This window comes from Sciurus vulgaris (assembly GCF_902686455.1).
Source record: "Sciurus vulgaris genome assembly, chromosome: 6".
NCBI lineage: Eukaryota > Metazoa > Chordata > Mammalia > Rodentia > Sciuridae > Sciurus > Sciurus vulgaris.
In genome coordinates this window covers 67,701,284-67,723,017 of record NC_136466.1, presented here as the reverse complement: position 1 = coordinate 67,723,017, position 21,734 = coordinate 67,701,284, and the positions used below count along the sequence as shown (strand labels likewise).

The following is a 21,734-nucleotide window of genomic DNA, read 5'->3' as shown; positions in this document are numbered from 1 at the left end:
AATATAATCAGGTGTTGGAGTGTTAGCTAATACTCTGAATGTGTTTGGCAACCCAATGATTATTGAAAGAAAAGATTGCTAAAACAGAAATTAACTTATCCTACTTTTGAGTCTAACTGGAGACAAGGTGGGCCATAAGCACAGGTATCCTATCCAATAAATGCACCCAATTCATAGATTCCCCTCCATTTTTGGTTTTTATTTTTTAAATAGAAATTGTTTGGGATGGAGTATGCCTCACATGTATTATTCATTGATGAAGTAGTATATTCTCATCAGGAATGTGAGCCCTAAGACACTGGTGTTTTAAAGGGGAAATGGCCGACTTACTGTAAGCGGTTGGCTGGACCATTATTGACTGGCAGGCTCAACTGGAAGCACTTTGTTAGTGGATTAGGTTGCCCTGGAAATGCCTTCCTGAAACTCTAATGATGCACTTAAGGAAGCCCTCTGGGACAAGAGTAAAATGTCTCTTAGCAGGCATGCCTTCTACCAGAGTGCTCTTGGGATAAGTTGGGAGGGGGCAGGGGCATGTCCAAAGAGATGCTCAGTAAGGAAACAGCCCAGAAAGGGTTGCAGGTAGCAATTTCTTACAGGTAAGCCCAAAGATAATGACTTACTGTTATAACCTGTGGGCTTTTTCTATAGGTGTCAGTGCTTTATTATTCGCTTTGAAAGGACATCATTAATTCCTGTATGGTTTTATTTTCTGGTTTTTCTTTGCTGGAGTGGCGGTGACAGACGGATGAAGAAAAAATAAAGGAGGGCATTTGGGTGAATATGATTTTAATCAAAGGATTACAAACACTGTGGCTTGAACATTGGGTCATTTGTTGGGATTTTTTTTTAAAGTGCTTTAGAGGGGAAATGTGCCCTTCAGCAGAAATTCAGTGCATGTGAAAATGGTTTGTTTGAAGATTTTTTTCAAATGAAAATCACTTGTGTCCACCTCAGCTCGGAGTGGAGGGTTATTGCTGTGTGTGTCTGTGGTGGGGGAGTTGAGGGTGTTGGTGGAGGTAAGGACGAGAAAGAAACGGCGAGGAAAAGGCCCTTGGAAACTCCAGACTCCAGGACAGGACAGGGAGGGAAGTGGCTGCGCATCGCCGCCTCCCCGCCCCAAGCCCGGAGCTGAGCGCCTGGAAGTCGCGTGCCCACCGCCGGGCGCGGCGTCCCCGTCAGTCCTGGCAACCTGTCACCGAGGAGGACGTGACTCGGGAGCTGCCTCCGCTTTCTCTAAGCCATATTCCTTTAAGATGATGTAATAGTCATTTCCCTGGATGGTTTCTTGCCTGCACTGCTGAAACAACAGCATCCGAACTGCGCTGGGAACTGTGGAACCACCCAGCTCCGTCGCCGGAGAAGCAGGAGCCACGAGCCCCCCGCCGGCCTCTCCGCGCTGCGGCGGCCTCGGCTCCAGCTGGTGCGAACATGGGAGTCCCTTTGCCCTTGCCGGCAGGTGGGCTGGCTACCTGGGACCCCAGCCCCGCACATCCGTCGGTCTTTCTGCTTCAGAGCTTTCTGAAAAGCTTCTAAGTCCCGGTACCTCTTGCAACTCTCCTCTGTTTTAAGGATCCTTTTTGAAGGTTTTGTTTTTTGATTTTTGTTTCTTCTGGAGAAGCTTTGGTTGAATATTTTCAGTGTTTTACTTCTTCAACCCAACCTCTTCTCATCATCGTTGAACTTTTTGTGACTTGTTTTAACTTGAGATCGAGAGTGAATACATACACATACCTGCATATATACAAATACACATATATACATATATATATATATATAATATATATAATAATTCTTTTCCAAGAGCACATCTCTCTGGCACTTTTCATTGATACCTCTGTCCTTTACTTGTTTGGAATTTGACAAGATCCAGACTCAGTGTGGCTGTGGATTCTGATTGCTTTGCAAATGATTATTTCTTCACAAGAACTGGGTCTCCAGCATTACCAAGGTAAGCTCCAAGACTTACTGCTTTTCCTGTCCTGCTGAAAAAAGATCCCCTTTTAGAAGTTGAAAATTGCATATTCCTTTTTAATGCAGAAATCCAAATGGGATTGTTTTTAATACTAATTGCTGGAGACAGAAGCTTATGGATAAACATATAGACACAAAATAGCATGAGAGAAGCTACAATTTAGTTGAGAAATGGCTGAAATCAGTAGTACCAGGACTGCTTATGTAAAATAATCTCTCTCCCTCCTTCTTATTTCCCCCCTCCCCCTCTCTTTCCTCTCTCCAGAGGTCTCTCTTTTTCTGACTCATTCTGGGTTTGAGGACATAATTTTGTCTCTTTTCCTTCAGACAGACCTCTGAGCACCTGGGAACTCGGCCTGCCTTGGCTACTGAGCTTGATGGAAGATCTGATGTAGATGAGTTGATTATATTCCATGAAGTGATAGCTCAACACCAGCGAGGGTTCAAAGTACTTTTTCAGCATCACTTCACCTGTGGACTCTTCTAAATTTTGCTTTACTGGGGCAAAAAAAAAAAAAAAAAAAAAAAACCCAGGGTAAGAGGAGATCATTTTTAACCAGTTAGTATCCTTTTCCCTCCCTTCCAAGTGAATGCAAAGGATAAGGCTGTGACTCCATTGTACTGCACCTTTAAATTAAAATAGCAAAAGAAGAAAGGGACAATGGCTCTGAGTGGAAACTGTAGCCGTTATTATCCTCGAGAACAAGGGGCTGCAGTTCCCAACTCCTTCCCTGAAGTCATAGAGCTGAATGTTGGGGGTCAAGTTTACTTCACTCGCCATTCCACATTAATAAGCATCCCTCATTCCCTCCTGTGGAAAATGTTTTCCCCAAAGAGAGACACAGCTAATGATCTAGCCAAGGACTCCAAGGGAAGGTTTTTCATTGACAGAGATGGATTCTTGTTCCGTTATATTCTGGACTATCTCAGGGACAGGCAGGTGGTCCTGCCTGATCACTTTCCAGAAAGAGGAAGACTGAAAAGGGAGGCTGAGTACTTCCAGCTTCCAGACTTGGTCAAACTCCTGACTCCAGATGAAATCAAGCAAAGTCCAGATGAATTCTGCCACAGTGACTTTGAAGATGCCTCCCAAGGAAGTGACACCAGAATCTGTCCCCCTTCCTCTATGCTCCCTGCTGACCGCAAGTGGGGATTCATTACTGTGGGTTACCGGGGATCCTGCACCTTGGGCAGGGAGGGGCAGGCAGATGCCAAGTTTCGGAGAGTTCCCCGGATTTTGGTGTGTGGAAGGATTTCCTTGGCAAAGGAAGTCTTTGGAGAAACTTTGAATGAAAGCAGAGACCCTGACCGAGCCCCAGAAAGATACACCTCCAGATTTTATCTCAAATTCAAGCATCTGGAAAGGGCTTTTGATATGTTGTCAGAGTGTGGATTCCACATGGTGGCCTGTAACTCATCGGTGACAGCATCTTTCATCAACCAATACACAGATGACAAGATCTGGTCAAGCTACACTGAATATGTCTTCTACCGTAAGTACAAAGGATTCTATTCATCTTTTTTTGTGTGTGTGTATATCAATTCTCTTCCCAGGTACACATGGTCTGCATGTTCTGTCACTATCTAAGCACTGCAGTTTGGGATTGCTGTAACTCTTGAACTATAGCTACAGTACTAGAAGTTACAATTCAGCTCTCATGGCTTGCTTAAGGCAATCTCTATCTGTTTTTCTATAAGCTCACAAAATAGTCAAAGGCCTCAAAAATCACAAGACACAGATATTGGTATATGCAATATGTGGAGTGGAAACAAGCATTTTTGTCTTTTTGCCAGATATCAAATTATGAAGTGAATCCTGATGATTACAACTTGGCCATTGGTCCCTGGGGGAATTGGTAGAGTCAGAGTGAAAGAAGTACTGCTGTCTCCTCTTTGACCTGAACTTTGGGGTCCATTAAACTGATTGGTAAAGACATTCTTACTTTTATCAGGGGCTTTCAGAACACACTGAGTGATGTGGTCTTGGCTAGATGGCAGTACAGACTGCCGAAAGTCCCCCTTCCTCCCCCCAAGTCTGAAATTGACTTTATGGGCTTTACAAATCTGCAATTTGATTCGTTCGCATTTCGTACTGAGACTTGAGTTGCACTGCAGACTTAATTAAGCTGAACTTCATTTAAGATACATCTAAAAGGAACTACATCCTTGAGAATTGTCAATCACGGGCAAACACCTTCAGACAGCTGAGGTGATAGAGTTACTGACATAAAAAGAGATCAGAGTGGGAGAAGAGGAAATGATTATACTGATGACTTTTAAGTAGGAATTCTTAGAGGTGGGTTCATTTGCTTAAATGACATCTTATGGTGCAGATTGCTTTGTTTTTTGAAATGGCATCATCCAAAACTATAAACTGCAAGCCATTGATCTCTAAAGGAAGAAGAGTAAATCAGCCTATACTGTTTTCTGCTTGGTTTAACTGCTGATTTTCAGCAGGCCTAGGAATTGGATGAAGCCAAATTCCACAAAGAATATGTTTCCAGTGTTAACATTCAATTTTCTATATTCTCATTTGGAAACAAATTCAGGATTAAGATGTCTAAATTTCTTTGAACATAAAAGTAAAACTGAATTTCTTGGACTATTTTTGCCTACAGTTGCATCTACTTATTTGGAGATTGTATTGGACATCCTGATAGAGAGGCCAAGGTTATCACATACTTGGTTTTTTTTTTACAAGTGAAGACATGTGGATTGCATAGACACAGGACAGCCTGTGTGGAAAAATTAAATCAGTTCAAGAGATACCGATATGTAATAACAAACATTATTTGGTCCAATAACCCTATCTATGGCCCCTTATCTATAATCTTTATCTTCCTGTATGCCAGAGCTTAGTTACCAGATACTGTTTTCTTCCTTCTAGCATATTTCCTACTAGCACAGAGATAAGACCCTGACTTTTCGGCTTTCTGTAAAGGAACAGCATTATCTGTGATTCTGTAGAACAAAATATCTTTTCCAAACTTTTTGGGAAAATGCCTCTTAGAGATAGTTCAAATACAGTTTTGTGATACTCACCATGTTCTCCAGTTTCTAATATTTGAAAACATAGCCTGTTAGGAAGCTTCTATCAAATAAATGAAAACATATCAATTATACCCTTCAAAAGAACCATAGTACTTTTTTAATCACTTGCCTACATAAATGGGACACTCGATCATAAATATATTTGCCTACTAGTTCAGTGGCATTTCTGTATTCATCAAGGGCTCATTCGCTTCACATTATGTCCTCTTTAGATTGCTCCGGAAAGACTCTCTTGTCCTGATCATATAATTGTCCCCCTCTTTGTTGGATTGCTGAGAGGTTGTGGAGGCATAGTTTACTCTGCATCTTTCCATGCATAGGCTAGCACAAATACACATACTAACACATACCGTTAGGTATGTATCTTGCCAATCATATGCTTCTCCTTTGTACCCAACACACAGAGCTAAATGTTAACTCTTCTTCTGTCTTAGGACCAATAAAACCGACAGCTGGCTTTCTAGGGTGCGTAACAGCTTCTGTGCAGCTGCTTAGCCATAATTATTTAATTAGAAGCTGCCAACTGTGCCTATATAAGCATTAATTCATCAAGCTGTTGTGCACGGGTTAATGGGCTGAAACCATGGGAGGTGCTCTAAAGCAGGGAGTTGACTGCATGCAAAAATCTTTTTTACAGAGGAACTCAACATCCTCCTGAGTTGAATGGGGAGAGGGGAGAACACACCCATACTCCTTAGATCCAAGGAATTAATTCCAAGTAATCAGACTCTTCTAATACCCCAGGAATAATGCAAAGTCACTTTACTGAATCCATATCCTAGTAAAAACCAAAAACCGAAAACCAAGATGTTAGTGCTTTGCATATGGTATATAGTATTTGACAGCCATGGAGAAAGACCTCTTCTTTCTCCATTTGCCTGTTTTCCATCCAAGTCTTCCATGAGGAATTTGGGAGAGAAAAATCTACAAATTAGTTATTAACAAGTTAGAGTCTTACCTCAAGTAAATTTTTATGTGCTTTTGGAATTGATGGTCGGCATCAGGTAATTTTGAGTGTTTTGTTAATGTAGAGCTAAGAACAATTAAAAAGTCAACTGGTACTTGTATGTCTATATCACTTACACACCAAAATATAAGTGATATACTATGGATCATGATTCACCTCTCTGCAACCAAAAGAGTGTATGAGTACTTTAGGAACATAGAAAAACATCTGTCTTAGCATTGCCTCAAAATATGCCCTTTGTTTTTATTTAAACAATATCAAGACACCCTTTCTCCTTTCTCACCCAATTGGTTAAATAATTATCTCCTTTTTCTTCACATATTACATAGAAGATGATATCATAAACATCAGACAATTCTTCCTGGTTCATCTCTAAATAAAAAGGGAGTTAAGTCATTTAGAAAGAGAAATCCTGATTTTGAAACTAGATGCTCAGTAACCATCATAGCACCTAGGAACAAAAAATCACAGATGCATGGAAAGAAATGAACCCCATATTTTCAGTGCCATCTTCCAATGCCTAAGGGAGTGGAAAGTTGTTCTCAGTTCAAGAGAACGATGCACATTTCCTTAAACCTGCTCATGAGTGAGCTGCTTCAGATGAATGCCTGAGCATACTTTGATTCAAAGACATTTGCCTCTAGTAAAACCTTAATAACATGACCACAAGTAAGGCACTTAATTGTGGGGCACTTTACAAACATATACACTCTGAGTTCTGTGAGTTATAGAAACAGAAACCTGTTTATCATCTTTTCCACAAATGAATGCTTGTAGGTGCCTTTAACCTTTCTGCTCTTCACTTTATTTCCTTGAATTTAGAGAGTTGATCCCACAAAGTCTCTAAATTACATACACAGTGTTTATCTTCAGGCCTGTTGACTAAGAGAGGGTGTTGGCAAAAAGTCTATCAGGAAATTATTTCCCACTTAGAATTCAGCTGTTTGACTTTGTACTGGGATGTCCATGGTAAATAATTTACTTGATAATGATCATAAAACTTTCAATTAAAGGGTATACTTTCACAGCAAAGCAGGCAGAAGTACATCTATCTTGAAATGATTCTAGTTCTTTTCCTCCTGATTACTTGAAAGATACTGGTAATAACTTCGATTGTGATTGCCATAGAGATACAAGGTTGGTCCATTAAATGAGACAGCAGGGAGAACCGTGAGGAATGGGAACCTCCGCCTCTACCAGCACCTTCATCTCCATCTCCTTTTCCTGTAGCTTTTTTATGGCCTCTCCACTTAAATGCTCTTTTTTCCTCCCGCTCAAGTCACTCCCGCTACCACGTTCTTTCTCCCCATGCTGTAATCACAACTTGTCAGGATGACTTCTGCTCCGTCATTCCACTTAGAACGCTTTCAAGGCTCAGGGTTACTTTCCCCAGAGATACTTGGGCCTAAGAGCACTTTTAATAGTTGTGGATCAGACAGCCTTTTAGCTGTAAAAAAGTGTTCTTAAGACTTGAGGCTTTTTAATTTATTATTTAAGAAAAAGCACAATTTAAGTACACGGTTTCATCATGAAGTCAATCTAGACCCAATGCTCATGCAGCTATTGAATAAATACCAAGCAGGAATAATGATGTATTTTTTCTTATTTCTTTAAGATGCTGTACACTGAGAATCAGTCTCAATGCCATAGTGACATAGCATGTTAGTAAAATATTTTATTCTGTTTTCACTTCCATGCCAAATAAGATCCGATACCTAAGCTAATACCTTGTGGGACGTGATTAAAACAGTTTCCTCCTGGGCCTGTGGCTTCACTGGATGAATTGGCAGAAAGAGACATGTTAGTATGTGAGCAGAAAAGGGAGAAGTTCTCAGAGTCTGCCTCCAAGTGTCCTGATATGTTAAAATAAAAACAGCATTTATGATTGGAAAAAGAGGACCATATATTCCTGACAGCCTAATGAGGTTTAGGTCTTACCAAAGAAATTAGAAATGTAAGTAGCTGAGACTGTACCTCAAAGCTCTAGACACAAAACACCTCTAAACACCTCCAAACACAGAACATGGAGAGGAATGATTGCTTATGAGAGTAACCAGGCCAATGCTCATGAAAAAAATATGCTGAAATTGATGGACCACTGCTCAGCTTTTGCATCATGACTCATTGTTGCTCTTTTTCTTCTGTCTTTACTATGGTTTTCCTTAAATTCTGTGTTTCTTAGAAAGTTCATTAAATTTTTTTATTTAAATAAAATCTTCAAATGTAAATAAATATAGAGACAGTAGTAAAATGAACTTCCATATAATCAATATCCACAATCACAATTATCATTACAGGAAAATCTTGCTTCATCTCTATTCCTACTTACTTGCCCTCCTGTTTGCACTGAATTATTTTGAAGCAAATGCCAGATATCAGTCATTAAGTTTATCCATAAATACTACAGTACATATTTTAAACTGTCATGGATTTAAAATAACTCGATACCATTATCACATATAAAATGAATAATTCTTAGCTACCATCAGGTATCTAGTCAGTGTTCAAAGTTACCTGATTTTCTCACAATGTTCTCTTAAAGTTGGTTTGTTTGAATCAAGATCCAAATGAAGCCCATCCATTATACTTGGTGTTTAATTTCTTTATTCTCTTTCATAATTAAAAAATATTATGTAACTTGTACGCAACAAAGTGGGAAAATGTATACGGCCCTTTCTGTTTCTCTCCATTTCTATGTTGTTTTTAACAATCCGTTTGTTCCAAGAATCCAAGCTTTTTGCCACATCAACTATTCCTATATTTTGTCTTTTACTAATCTGTTTCTGTAATCTCTGTGATGTCACTGATACTTTTTTTTTCTCCCTAATCTTTTCAGATCTAGACTAGATTCTAGAAGCTTGATCAGATTTGGTTTCAGTATTTCTGGCAAGAAATCTTCTTGGCGATGATAAGTGCATTTTTCATTTGTGTTGGTGAATTGAAATGCTCTATGTTATGGAGGCAAGGTAAAGACTTATTTTTTTATTGTTAGCTTTTACATATTCATCAGATGAATTAATAGAAATTGGAGTCTTCTCTCTCCATTGCCTAGGTTGATTGCTAGGAGAAAACAAGCAATTCAAGAAGCCCCTACTTTTCCTTCCAGTCATTCAGGAACAATTTGTATTCCATGGTTGTTCTCATCATTGGACGGGGCTGCAGTTAGGAGTACGGTGAGCCTGCCAAGATATGCACTTTGTCCTGTTGACTGTGAGCAGGAATCATTTTGGATGGGAAAGTTCACCTTCTGCCTATTCTAATTTTACAATTGGGTATCTTCGGATTCTTTCAATGTGCTGAAGTTCCGATGAATTCACCATCTGTGTTTCCCAAACCTCTTCTCTCTCTCTGTGTCTTATCTCAGTAAATGACATCATCAGTTGCCAGCTGCCTAAGGAAGAAGGAAACCTTGATGATGTCCCTGACACGTCCATCTCCTCAGTGACTTTCTCTAATCTATGACAAGTCCCCTGTGTTCCCCTCCTTCCATTTCCTCAGATTCATTCACTTCTTTCCATCCTCGCTGCTGCTATACTGGCCTAGGCCACCAGCAGCTCTTTTCTAGACTACTTCAAAGAAACTCAAATTGTCCTTTCCATGCTTTCCAGTGTGGTCCTCTTTGCATCTGTTGCAAACATGGTAAGATTTCTCAGCTGTGAGTCTGACCCTGTCACTCCTCTGTTGAAAGTTCTTCATTGCCTTACAACTTCACAGGAACTACTGCCCTTTGAAAGGTGACCTCTGTTTCCATCTCCAGTCTCTACTGTTGCCATCCTGCCCCTTGTATTTTAACCTCAGCTCTATTAGGCCTCTTTCAGTTCCTTGCATGCCTGTGCTTCTTTATTTTTGTGCATGGTGTTCCCTCTGCTTTGATTAAATACTTCAGGTCCTGACTAGAGCATGTTCTAGGAAACCTTTCCTACCCTACTGAATCTGGTTAGGGAACCCCTTATTTTTATCTCATAGGTCTCTACTTTCCTCCACCATTGTATAAATAATAATTGTTACACTCATTTACCTGTCTCTCCAGCTGTAAGATTTGTGGAGGTAGAAACTGTGTCCATCAAGTCATCATAGCCCTTGGAACTTACCTATCACAAATGTAGGTGCTCTGTAAATATTTCTCAAAAAGAAGAAGAAAAAGAAAAAGAAGAAGGAGAAAAGTGCCTACCAAAATATTCTGTTATGGTTATAAATGGCACTATCTTAAATGTATCATGATAAGATCTCAATGGAACTAGAAAACAATGATAGTATGCCTTTAATAATAATAACACTAGTGATATTCCCTTTCTCTGAGTGCTAATCATTTTACAAACAAATTGGAATTCTCACTTAGTGTGTTCTCCTCTTAGCATCTGCACAAAGAGCCCAGCTCTAGGGAACTGAGAAAAATACTTAACCAGTAGCAAAAATCTCCTGTGGTCTCCTTTTAGTTGATTCATCCAAACAGGATTAAATTGAACTGGGTGGGGGCCAGTGTTTAAGGAAAAACCCAGGAGGGACTGAGGATTCAGAAAAGTACTGCAAAATTGATAAAATATCCCCAATAGGGAAAGAACTCTAGTAGAATACAAAGTGTGCTGTGATACTTGCTTCTTAATTTTCTTGCTGCTGAAGTGTTCCATTTTCTCCTTTCTTCTCTTCCCACAAATGTTAATGATCATTCCTAAAGCCGGAGACAGCATGGTATGGTGGTTAAGAGACTGGATGTCTGAGCCCAGATTAAAGTATGCTATTTGCTCCCCCTCCCCGCAAAATGCTGTAGGTTGACTCCCTGCTTTGCTGCCTACCAGCTACATGATCATTAGCAAGTTACCTTCTTTCCTTATCTCTAAAATGGAGGTGAGAACAATAGTACTTGACTCATAATGGTGTAAGATTCAAATAAGTAGATACAAAGTACTTAAAATACTGCCTACCACCCAGTGCTTCAGGAATTTCATTAAGTACACCCATCCTGGAACACTGACATGCATCACTCAAAGGCACTTTCTTGAAGTAACTTATCTTACAGTCCTCTTGTCTACTTTGTCTAGCCTGTTAATCTACTTATGTTAAGAAAAACAAAAAATATCTAAAAGTTTACTCAATAAAAGGAAATTCTGGCTATTTATATATTTATTTTGCTACTGAGGATTGAAACCAGGGATGGCTTTACCACTGAGTCACATCCCCAGTCCTTTTTATTTTATTTTGAGAGAGGGTCTCACTAAGTTGCTTAGGGGTTTGCTAAATTGCTGAAGCTGGTCTCAAATTTGCAATCCTCCTGCGTCAGCCTCCTAAGTTGCTAGGAATATAGGTGTGCATCACTATGCCCAGCTCTGGCTATTTATTTTAATTGAATGGGAATAAACTTAAAAGTAAACCCTTCAAAAGGCTTCAAATTAAATGCTACACCATACCCCATAAATTCATAAATTACTTTGTCAATTTGAAAACATATGTTAGTAATTTTAAAAGAATGGAAAATAAAGGCTTTACAGTCCAGTAACTCTGTACTTTCTCTTAGCCATTCCAAAATGGAATTTGTCAACAATGGCCTTCTCCCCACTTGGAGTTCAACCTGTGACTTTTCAGAACCTCAGATAATATATGGTGAAATTGAAATTTAAAAATGCAACTTAAATTATATATTCAGTCACTGCAGAATTAGAATAACTTTTATGAATCTAAGCCTAGAGACTATTCTTTATGGTGACAGAAAGATGGTTATTGAGTATGCCACCGACAATAGGATCATTTAAATTGCTCCAGAAATGAAAACAAGACATTTTGCTGCACACTGTGCATAGCTGTTCATTATGGCATTGAAAGGAAATAAGATTGGTAATGGGGGCAATTATCGTGTGACCCATTCAAAAACTACCCCATGTGAATAAATTCATACTTTTATACTTTTATTCATCAGCCTCATTCTGAAGCACAAAGTTGTGATAATTTCTCCAGCCCAATTTATAGCAAACTTTTATTCTGATATGATCTTTAAATCTGATAGAATGTGATTATGAACTAGTTTCACTGCTAAGATTAGAAGGCAACCGTTTTATGATTTGGTGGCCAACTTAAGAGACTCTCAGGCTGTTGTATATTGAGATTCATATAATACTGTGAACTGACTAGAACAACTCTGCTAGGCAAGCAAATAGAGAACTAAACTCTGGTAACAGTTTTGTGGTTTAGATATGGTGTCACCCCAAAGCTTATGTGGTAGGAAATGTAAGAAAGTTTATAGGTAAATTGATTAGTTCATGAAAGCCTTAACCTAATCAGTGCATTAATTCCCTGATAGGGATTAACTGGATGGTATAACTGGTAGGGTAGGGTGTGGCTGGAAGTGTTGGGTTGTTGGAGATGTGCTTTTGGGGTTTATATTTTGTCTCTGTGAGTGGAATAGTCTCTCTCTGCTTCCCACCTGCTTTCCTTTGCCACACATTTCTGCCATGATGTTCTGCCTCACCTCAAGTCTTGAGGAATGGAGTTTGCCATCCATGGACTAAGAACTCTGAAACTGTGAGTCCCAAGTGAACTTTTCCTCCTCTAAAATTGTTCTTGTCAGGTCTTTTGGTCCCAGCAGCAGAAAGCTGATTGAAACAATAAGGTTATTTTTGTTGTTGTTGTTGTTGTTGTCATAGGAACATGAAAGAGCAGAGACATTCTAATGATTAGGACAATAGAAATGGGGCATATGGATGTTAGATTGTGGCAGAGGCATGGAATTAAAACCAAGGGAATATTCTTAACTTGGAGAAGTATTGCAGAGTTCTGAAAATATCCCAGCCAGAAGAGCGGACCTATAATGCAGAGCATATGGATCACTGGCCAGGTGTCACTACTCATTTCCTTACAGCTTAAGCATTTGGTTACACTGGTTGAAGACATTTTCCCGGGAGTATGTATTGCAAATATACACTGTAATGCAAGTGAAAATAGGATTCAGTTTATGAAATTGCTTTCTAGTCAATAGGGTGAAATATCTTTTCTCCCCCCATTAAACAGAGGAATACCTGTGTGGTTCAATTTTGTCAAGCTGTAATAACACAAAAGGAAGATATTAATTTCTATTTGTCCAGTAAAAGCATGCCTTAGAAACCGAGCAATTTTTTTTTTTTTTTTTGGTCTTTTCTGCATAGATATTCTGGTGGCAGAGAGAGGTAATGGTTGATAGTAAAATATGTGGTATTTTCAACATTTTTAGGCCTGTTTTATATGCTCAAAATTATTTACTCTATTTGTTTGAAAAGACTTTATTGATTTATACTTAGTGAGGATCTGTCCTATATAAAGTACCTTTTTATAGGATTGTCCACTTGAGATGGGTAGAAAATGTCAAATCTGTATGCAAAGAATCAGAATTCTGATTCATAAACTCTTCATGCTAATGATTTTCTAGTACTTCTCCACAATCTGCCAGGGAAGTGATTAACAATCTGCCCAGACTTCATTGATTGGAAACTGCAGGCACTTCAAACTTTTCTTCATCTGTACCCTTCACATATTTAAAAAAAAAAAAAAAAAAAAAATAGTGAAGTATAATCTTGTTTTCTGAAACATCTTGACATCCTTTTATCAGAATGACCTTTTTCAATAGGCAGATTTAAGTCTAGCCTTAGTTACTTGTAAAGTGTTCCGCTCATCCTTTCTGGCCACATGAGTGAAGGCCAGGTACCGTGACCTTGCTCTGCCCTTTACTTTTGTGTACATTAAGATCCTAGACATCCTATAGGCTGACTTAGACACTTCTGGAAATATTTATTGCACCCAATATTGCACGAGGGTATTCATATAAGGTCAGTGTTCTCACAGGGCATGTGATTTGGGGAGACATTAGATTAGTAAATGGAAAATTTCAATCTAGTATGTGGGGGAGTGTAAACTGATATGAGAATAGAATGGAAGCTCCTAATCTGAATTGAGGAGTGTCAGGAACTTAAAGTAGATTTAATAGTAACACTTAGAGAAGAGAAAATGCTGAAGTCTTTAATGCATGTATTGACTTTAAGATACTAACTGATTGAGGAAGTCAAAGTCATCTACTAAAATGGCTTTGGAAAACCTTAAGATCATTAACAATCCCGTAATTTCTTATTTAGTTAGGTATTGTTGGAAAAAATCCAAGTGAATGAATTCAATTCTCCCTTCTGTTAAAAACTTTTCCTCATAAAAGTGTATGTGCAAAGTCAGAGTCCAAATGATAGCCTTATGACTAGTCATTGATTTTATTTTATTTTTTTGGTGCCAGGGGTTGAACTTTTTTTTTTTTTTTTTTTCCAACTTTGAGCCAGGGTCTCACTGAGTTGCTTAGGCCATGCTAAGTTGCCAAAGCTGGTCTTGAACTTGTGATCCTCCTGCTTCGAATCCCAAGTCACTGGGATTATAGACATGTGCCAACATGACAGGCTAGTCATTGATTTTTAAAAGTACTTTATGATTACATCTGTAGTCTCCTTTTATAAAGACTCTCAAAATGGTATGTGTCATCATCATCATCATTATCATTATTATTTTAACTTTAAGGATTAATGATTTACTTTGTCAATCTAATGCTTAAATCTTTTCCAGTGACTACTACAGTGTGGAACAGAGAGGAGGTGATCAATAAATAGTTGTTAAATGAATGGATAAAATTCATGACCACATTCTGAAGAAAGAAAATGTGAAATATAAAATGAATGAAATATGCTGCCTGTTTTCCTTGGTATTTACTTTTATTCATGGATGTATCATATGAATAAAAGTAAAAAAATATGGTTGAACATACCAACAATAACAAACTGTCTGGGTAAAGGTTCCTTCACTTCCTACCAGGGCAAATGTGTTAACCTCTGTATACCTCAAATTGCTCATCTGTAGCAGGGGGATGAGGAAGCTCCTTTCGAGGTGGTGTTGTGAGATCTAAGCCAAGCTCCAGCCATCTTACCAGCTGTGCCCATGTCAGGCATCTCATTGGTAGACTTTTTTTAGATCATCTTACAAAAAGGTGTTTTTGGATCCAGAAGAAACTGAGAATGTGGCCCCTTTAGAGTGGAACTTGCCCTCCACTGAAACAGAAGCTGAGTGGTACTCCTGGGTTTCACTCTGGACCATCACTACACACTTCATGACCTCAAAGAAACAAAAGTTAATCCCACAACACATGCTTCTCTTCCTCCCTTGGCTCACCTCTCTTGCCCTTCTGAAGTCACTTCTCTATCTCCAGTGTCCCCTGCATTGGCCATTTGACAGTTTTTACAACTGGCTGGCCTCTTTGGCACCTCAGCATGCTTCCCTTGAGTTTCCTCTCTCCAAACACTCTTCCTCCCACCTCTCACCTTTCTGTGTCCTATTCATCCTTCAGGGTCAGGCCTGGTGCCTTTTCCTTAAAAGGCCTTCTGCCACTTTCCCAGCAGAAGTAGCCAGGGACATCATCGTTGCTCTCTGCTGTACCTTGCTTATTTCCATACAGTGCTATTCACATCTCTAAGTATTTGTTCAATTTACTTTTTTATTGTTCTTCTCTCTCTCTGTAGATGGAAACTTCAAGGAGGCAGGAGCTGTACTTGTCTTTCTCTTTTGTATCCTTGGCACTGAGTACCATGTCTGGTGCATAACAGGCCCTCAATAAATTAGTTTTTCTCTATCCTCCCCGTCTCACCATGGAAAATTATAATAATAAAATTCCCTCCCATTTTGAAGACAAGTATGTATACATAAATGTATATAATACTATATATGTGTATAATACATACATCATATCCATAATTCATATATATGAAAATAAATATGTGTGTATATACAGATGTGCTCTTATACATACATATAGATCTTGTTAATGTAGTGGAAACAAATGAGAGAAAAAAGACGAGGCAATTTAAATCTTGAGAGAGAGGATAAGAGTTGTGGACAACCATGGGGAAAGTTGTTTTGGAAAGTCACTTAACCTTTCCAACTTTCCGGGGCTTTAATTGTATGACAGGAATAGTAGATCTATTTAATAGTCTCATAGGATATTCAGTAAATAAGAGGGCATATTTGAAGTGAGTATGTTGCTTGATCAGACCTCAATGGAACATCTCTAGAGCATCTTAAGAGAGGGAGCTACAAAAAAATGAGAATTAAAAAAAAGAGATTTAATCTGCTCTTTTAGCAAGATAATAAAGCATTTAGATATCAGTGGTCAAAATAGGCAATCAGGTTTAACAGGACTGCAGCACCAGCACTATAATTGCATAAGATTGAGCAACATCCAATCAAAATATGTAGGGTACATTTTGTGTCCTCCACTTGTGTAATGATCATGCATGTGTGCTGTGCAGGTAGTGGCCAAATGGATAAAAACAGGTCCCTTAGCTAAGCCCTGTGAACAGGGAGCTTGAAGTATATTGTTCATGCTAGGCAGAGTAACAACTTGATTTATAAAATCGGAGCATAGTGGTTGGGGTGTAGGGTATAGCATGATTTCATGACACAGCATCCTTGCTGAGTCACCAAACTTTAAATGAAGTCCTGGGTAGAAGCCAACATACACATTTCTTTGAATGTGTTGCTGTTTTGATTGAAGTGGTCATTGGGTATATGTGTTATTCCTCCAATCCCACTTTTCCTCCTGGTGGCCCTTGGGGCAGTTCCAAGAAACCTTGCACTCATTATGTAGCTGTTTGAAAAAAACCTGACCTGAATGTCCTAAAATGACCAACTGCCCTCTTGAAGAGTTGGCTTTTTGCATTTTTGGTTAACTCCTTAGCTGTATGTTCAGTTTTGCTCATTTTGTTTTCATTAGACATAGGTTCTTAGAATAAGTCTATATCAAGGCAATTATTAGAAAAATTAAAGAGCAAGGTTAAAGTAATTTTGTTTCTATCTTTGGCATATTTCAAAGAAAGTTACCTTAATTATCCACTTTATTTATTTTTTGTAGACAAACAATGGGAGTTATTTCTATTGAAAAGGGGGTGTGAAAAACAGTTTCTAGACTGAAACCGTATATGCTATCTGCCTACTATTTTGAAGTTGTTTTCATATTGTGAATAAAGTCTAAGTTTGGTATGTCATTCTGTTGTGTCAATATAATAAATATTTCCTCCAAAGAGCTTAAAGAACTGTGGTAAAAACCTCTTGTTAAAATGGTGCTTTCTATCTTGATGTGAAGAATTAATCTATTTTGGGGGTGTTTGAAAATAATCTGTCATACCAGCCATATTCTTTTGCATAAAAACAGCAGGGATACTTTCTTTTTATCATAGCTATATTTTCATGTTTTTTATAGTCTGTGATTTGCATTGGTAATTTTCTTCCTTTTATGGGAGAACAAGTTTTCTTCAAAACAACCAGATGTAGTGTAATCAAATAATTGGTCTCTTACCTTGTTACAGAAGTTCTCCTGACTTCAGATAGAAATAAAGCACAGGTATTCAATAGTGTATATTTAAATTCTGGGATGTAAACCACAATCATGAGTGTCCTTTACTCAACTCTATATCATATATGATGTCAAGTGTTTCTCACTTAATCCTCACAAAACCTGTACGATGAGAAACAGCCCAGAGAGGTCAACATCACATGGTTAGTGGCCACTTCAGAGTTTCTTTGTAGAGGACACCTAGTAGGGTCGGTCTGACTTTAAGTTCGAGAAAGGTTCCTTGCTTCATATTAACAATGAGGTGAGGGTGGACTGAGGGAGGGCAAGAGTGGTGAATGAAGCTGAATTTAAAATAACTCTCTACACCATGGGCCCACGTCACTGCCATGTTATCTAATAACTGTTACATGCAAAATTCAAACCCCAATTGTCCTAACCCCAACTCTGGCATTCTTAACTGTCATGCCATACCACAGAAATACCAGATGGCAGTGCTGCCTTTTTTGAGCTGTCAAAGCAGCTATTCAAGGGAACCACCTCACAAGATTAAACGAGAAGCCCACATGAAGCCTTCAGCAGGGTGTGTGGATGGTAGAAGGTGCTCAACAGCTGATTTTCCATTCTCTTCCTCTTCAAATTTCAAGTTGTATGAACACGATTTCCCCGTGAAAAAGCTTCAAAAAAATTAAACCAGATTGGGCCGAAGTCTGCAAATCTGTCCTCAGTTACCCACACAGAAATTCTGGGATACAATCTCTTCTCCCAGAGACTCCTACACAGCATTATTTTTAAGAATTTGATTTCTTAGGTACCATGGATATGAAAAGGCACAAGATTTCATAGTACAAAAAAGATGTCAAAAACATTTGAAGTGGAAAAGAATTTGTTTTTGTCTTCCTCTATTCTGTCAAATACCTAGGCAGAAAATATAATATATGAGTATATGTTGTTTTCATACATATGTATTTATATATGTACGTGTGTATGTGTATATATATATATGTACACACATTAAAGGTTTCTGGAATCAGTTGCAAGTCTGAGATCAGTGAGGTATCTTAAGAGGAATCCAGGTGCTCTGGCAGGCATTGTTGCTTCTCAGAGAAAAGGTGCATTTAAGCATGAACCTAAGAGCAACCTGAAAGTCTGTTTAAATCATAAAATATCCTGAAAATGACCTTCTCTTTTAGTAGCATTTCCGCATTTGCACTTGGGAGAGTTATCTGGGAATGTGATTTGGGTCTCAGCCCTCTATTAATGAAGCTTTCCTTTACTTTAGAAGCCTGTTTATAAGACCAGTTGACTCTGCCTCTTTCCCTTCTGAATTATAACGAGAATCCCAGAATCCTAGAGATGGGGAAGTATAGACTCTTGGTTTTCCTCATCTTTAAGGGTTTTTTTTTCCATTTCATTGTTTACTCTGGCCTAAAATGAATTGGATAAGTGCAAGTCACGTAAGTGCTTTTGATAAGTGCTTTGTAGGTATTATAATGTTCTCTCTTGAGAACACTAGGATAATCATTAGAACAATTAGGGGTAGGGATTATTTTTCCCATTTTTACAGCTAAGGAAATGGAGATAAAGGAAGATCCTTACTCAAGTTCACAACTAATAAATGGAAAAACCAGGATTCAGACTCCAATCAAATCTGTCTTCAAAGACTAAAACAAAAACGAAAACAAAAACAACCAAAAAATTTTTAAGAATGATCAGTTACAATGGATTGTCCATAGAGTACAGATCTTTCTTATCTGTGAGTTAGTATTATTAAAACATTTAGAATAATTGCTAGAACATTGAAAGTGTAATGTGAGTTCACAAAATAAAATAGGACTTGTTTCTTTTATTGTCCACTGTGAGGCTGAGACTGAGCCTCCAGTGATTATGAGTTTGACTCTGAGGAGAAAAATCTGTGTCTGTATGAACACATAACAGTTAACCTTTATGGGGTTGGTTTATCTTTGCCAGGCTTTGTGCTAAGGACTTCATGCAATATTCATTTATTCAGCAATTTTTATTAAACAGCTAATGCATCCAACAGTATTCTAGGCACTGAGAATTGATTCAGCACTGAATAAAACAAACATGACTTTCCACCTTCAAGGAGCTTTTATTTTACAGGGTGTATATATGTGTGTTGTGGGGGTAGAGATGGATGACAAGAAACATCAGTAAAATATAGATCATGCCACATGAATACAGAGATGAGAATCAAGCAGATGGGGTTAGCAGTGTGTATGCTCTAATTCCAGGTAGAAGGCAGGTAAGTCTTCATTGGTGATATTTAAATAAAGGTTTATAGGAAATGAGGTAGTGAACTGTAGGGCTTCTGACAGGAAGAATCAATAGCATGTACCAAGGCCCTAGGGTGAGAAAGTGTTGGAACTGTTGGAGAAATAGCTTAGGGTGGCACTTTCAGCTAGAGCAGGCAAGGGAGAAAGAGACTAGAAGGAAATGAGACCAGAGAAGTCCCAGGGAGCCAGATTGTGTTGAGACTTGTAGACCTTCATAAGGACTTTGGTTTCAGCTCTGGGTAATGTGGACAACCATTGTTGAGTTTTGAGCAGATAAGTGACATGATCTGTCCTATTTTAAAAAGCTGCCTGCTGTGTAGTATTAGAAATTTGACCTATATTTTTACAAGCTAGATGTATTCAACTCTGGATGCTGTTTTGAGAACAGACTGATAGGATCAAGGGAAGAAGCAAGGCTGTCAAACGGATGACTATTGGAATGATCCAGCTGTCAGACAGTGATAGTTCAGACAAGGTCAAGAGTGGAAATGGTGGATGGTCCAATTCTGGATACATGGAAGGGACAGTTTGTATTAGAATAAGGAACAATTCCAAGATTTTTAACGTAAGCAACTTGGAAGAATGGAATCACTCCTAACCAGATAAGGAAGACTGAGGAAAAAGCAGGTTTTGGAGAAACTCAAACCCTGGGCATGTTGCATTAGAGGTGCTTATTAGACATTCATGTGGATGTATCAAGTAGAAAGCTGGAGATATAGGTCTGTGGTTGAGAGGGATAAAGAGTGAGGCTTAAGTTATACATTGGGGGTCATTAGACGCATGTAGAAAACATTGAAGAGACTGTATAATACCAATGGAGTTAAGCAGTGGGCAGAGAGAGTAGGGCCATGACCCCAGGTCTGAACTCTCAAGTGTTCAGACTTGGAAGGAGCCTGCAAAGGAGACTCAGAAGGAATGGCTGGGAGAGCCAGGTAAGTGTGGTGTCCTGGAAGTCGAGTGAAAACATGAAGCGTCAGGTAGTATGGAATGAATAGTGAGTCACACACTAATGAAAGAGTGAGTTCTTTGCGGTGTGATGCCCACTGTATATACCAATATGGAAGTCATTGCTGATTTTGGCAACAAAAGTTTTGGTGAAAAGGTGAGGTCAAGAGCTTCATTATAATATATTTGAGAGAGAATGGGAATAGAGAAAGTGAGAAAAATGAGTGTAGAGATTGCTTTCAAGAAGCTTTGCTATATGGTGAAATAGAAAAGTTTGATGATAGAAGAGAAAGTGAGAGTAAAACATGATTTTTTTAAAAAAAATGGTAGAATAAATTGCATGTTTGCAGATAGGAAGGATACTGTTGTTAGGAAAAAAATCAGTAATACAAGAAAGAGAAAAAAGGTAGCTAGAGTGATATCCTTGGATAAGTAAGAGGAAATAGGATCAAATGCAAATATTCTTAGATATGAGCTTTGTAACTTTATCCATACGATATATGAATGTAAAACTGATAGTAGTTAAGGTGCATATCATAATGGCATACATGTATATATGTCTTTATTACACATACTATATATATGTACCTCACCTATACATATGCATGTACATATATGCACATACACACATGCACAAGTATTTGAGAAAGAATTTGAGGTTTGAAAAGAAAGAATAGTATAAAATAGTAATCTAGTAATATGGGAAAGTAAACAAACTAGGGAAATGTATTACTGTATAGCATTAAAGACTCACTTGAGGCAAGTGTTAATCTGTTCAAAGTGAGATGATTCAGAATGGTTGTCCATTTTTCTCCACCTTTGTCAAGTTGCATAGGTGCTGGTGGGAGGTAGATTCAGATATGGGCCTAACCAGTGGGCATGGGGTTTTGCAAAGTGAGGCCAAAGTATTGACAAAATACGTGAGCATTGTTAAAATAATTGACCACTGAGCTTATAAGTTGAGTAGGAATTTCTGTGAGGACATGGAGATGAAGGACCATGGAAAGGTGTATGATCAAGAGACCACATATCCTCATAGGTGGAGGATCTCCATGGAATCTAGTGCTGGAGGAAATGAGCTGGAAACCCAGGGAGGAGGTGGTAGCTGTTTACACTTGAGCTTATGGAGGATCAAGAAATTAACAATGATACTGCTCAGGGTATGACC

The 21,734-nt window shown here is 38.5% G+C and overlaps 1 protein-coding gene across 1 annotated transcript in view; it reads left to right on the top strand.

Annotated features, from left to right (window-relative positions):
* The first annotated feature begins 1,272 nt into the window (after positions 1-1,272).
* Positions 1,273-21,734, top strand: part of KCTD16 (potassium channel tetramerization domain containing 16) — a 255,111-nt gene continuing 234,649 nt past the window's right edge. The window contains exons 1-2 of the mRNA XM_079145476.1: positions 1,273-1,948; positions 2,299-3,464. Coding sequence (XP_079001602.1) covers positions 2,633-3,464 — 832 coding nt within the window. The 5' untranslated portion in view covers positions 1,273-1,948; positions 2,299-2,632. The remainder of the gene's footprint in view (positions 1,949-2,298; positions 3,465-21,734) is intronic.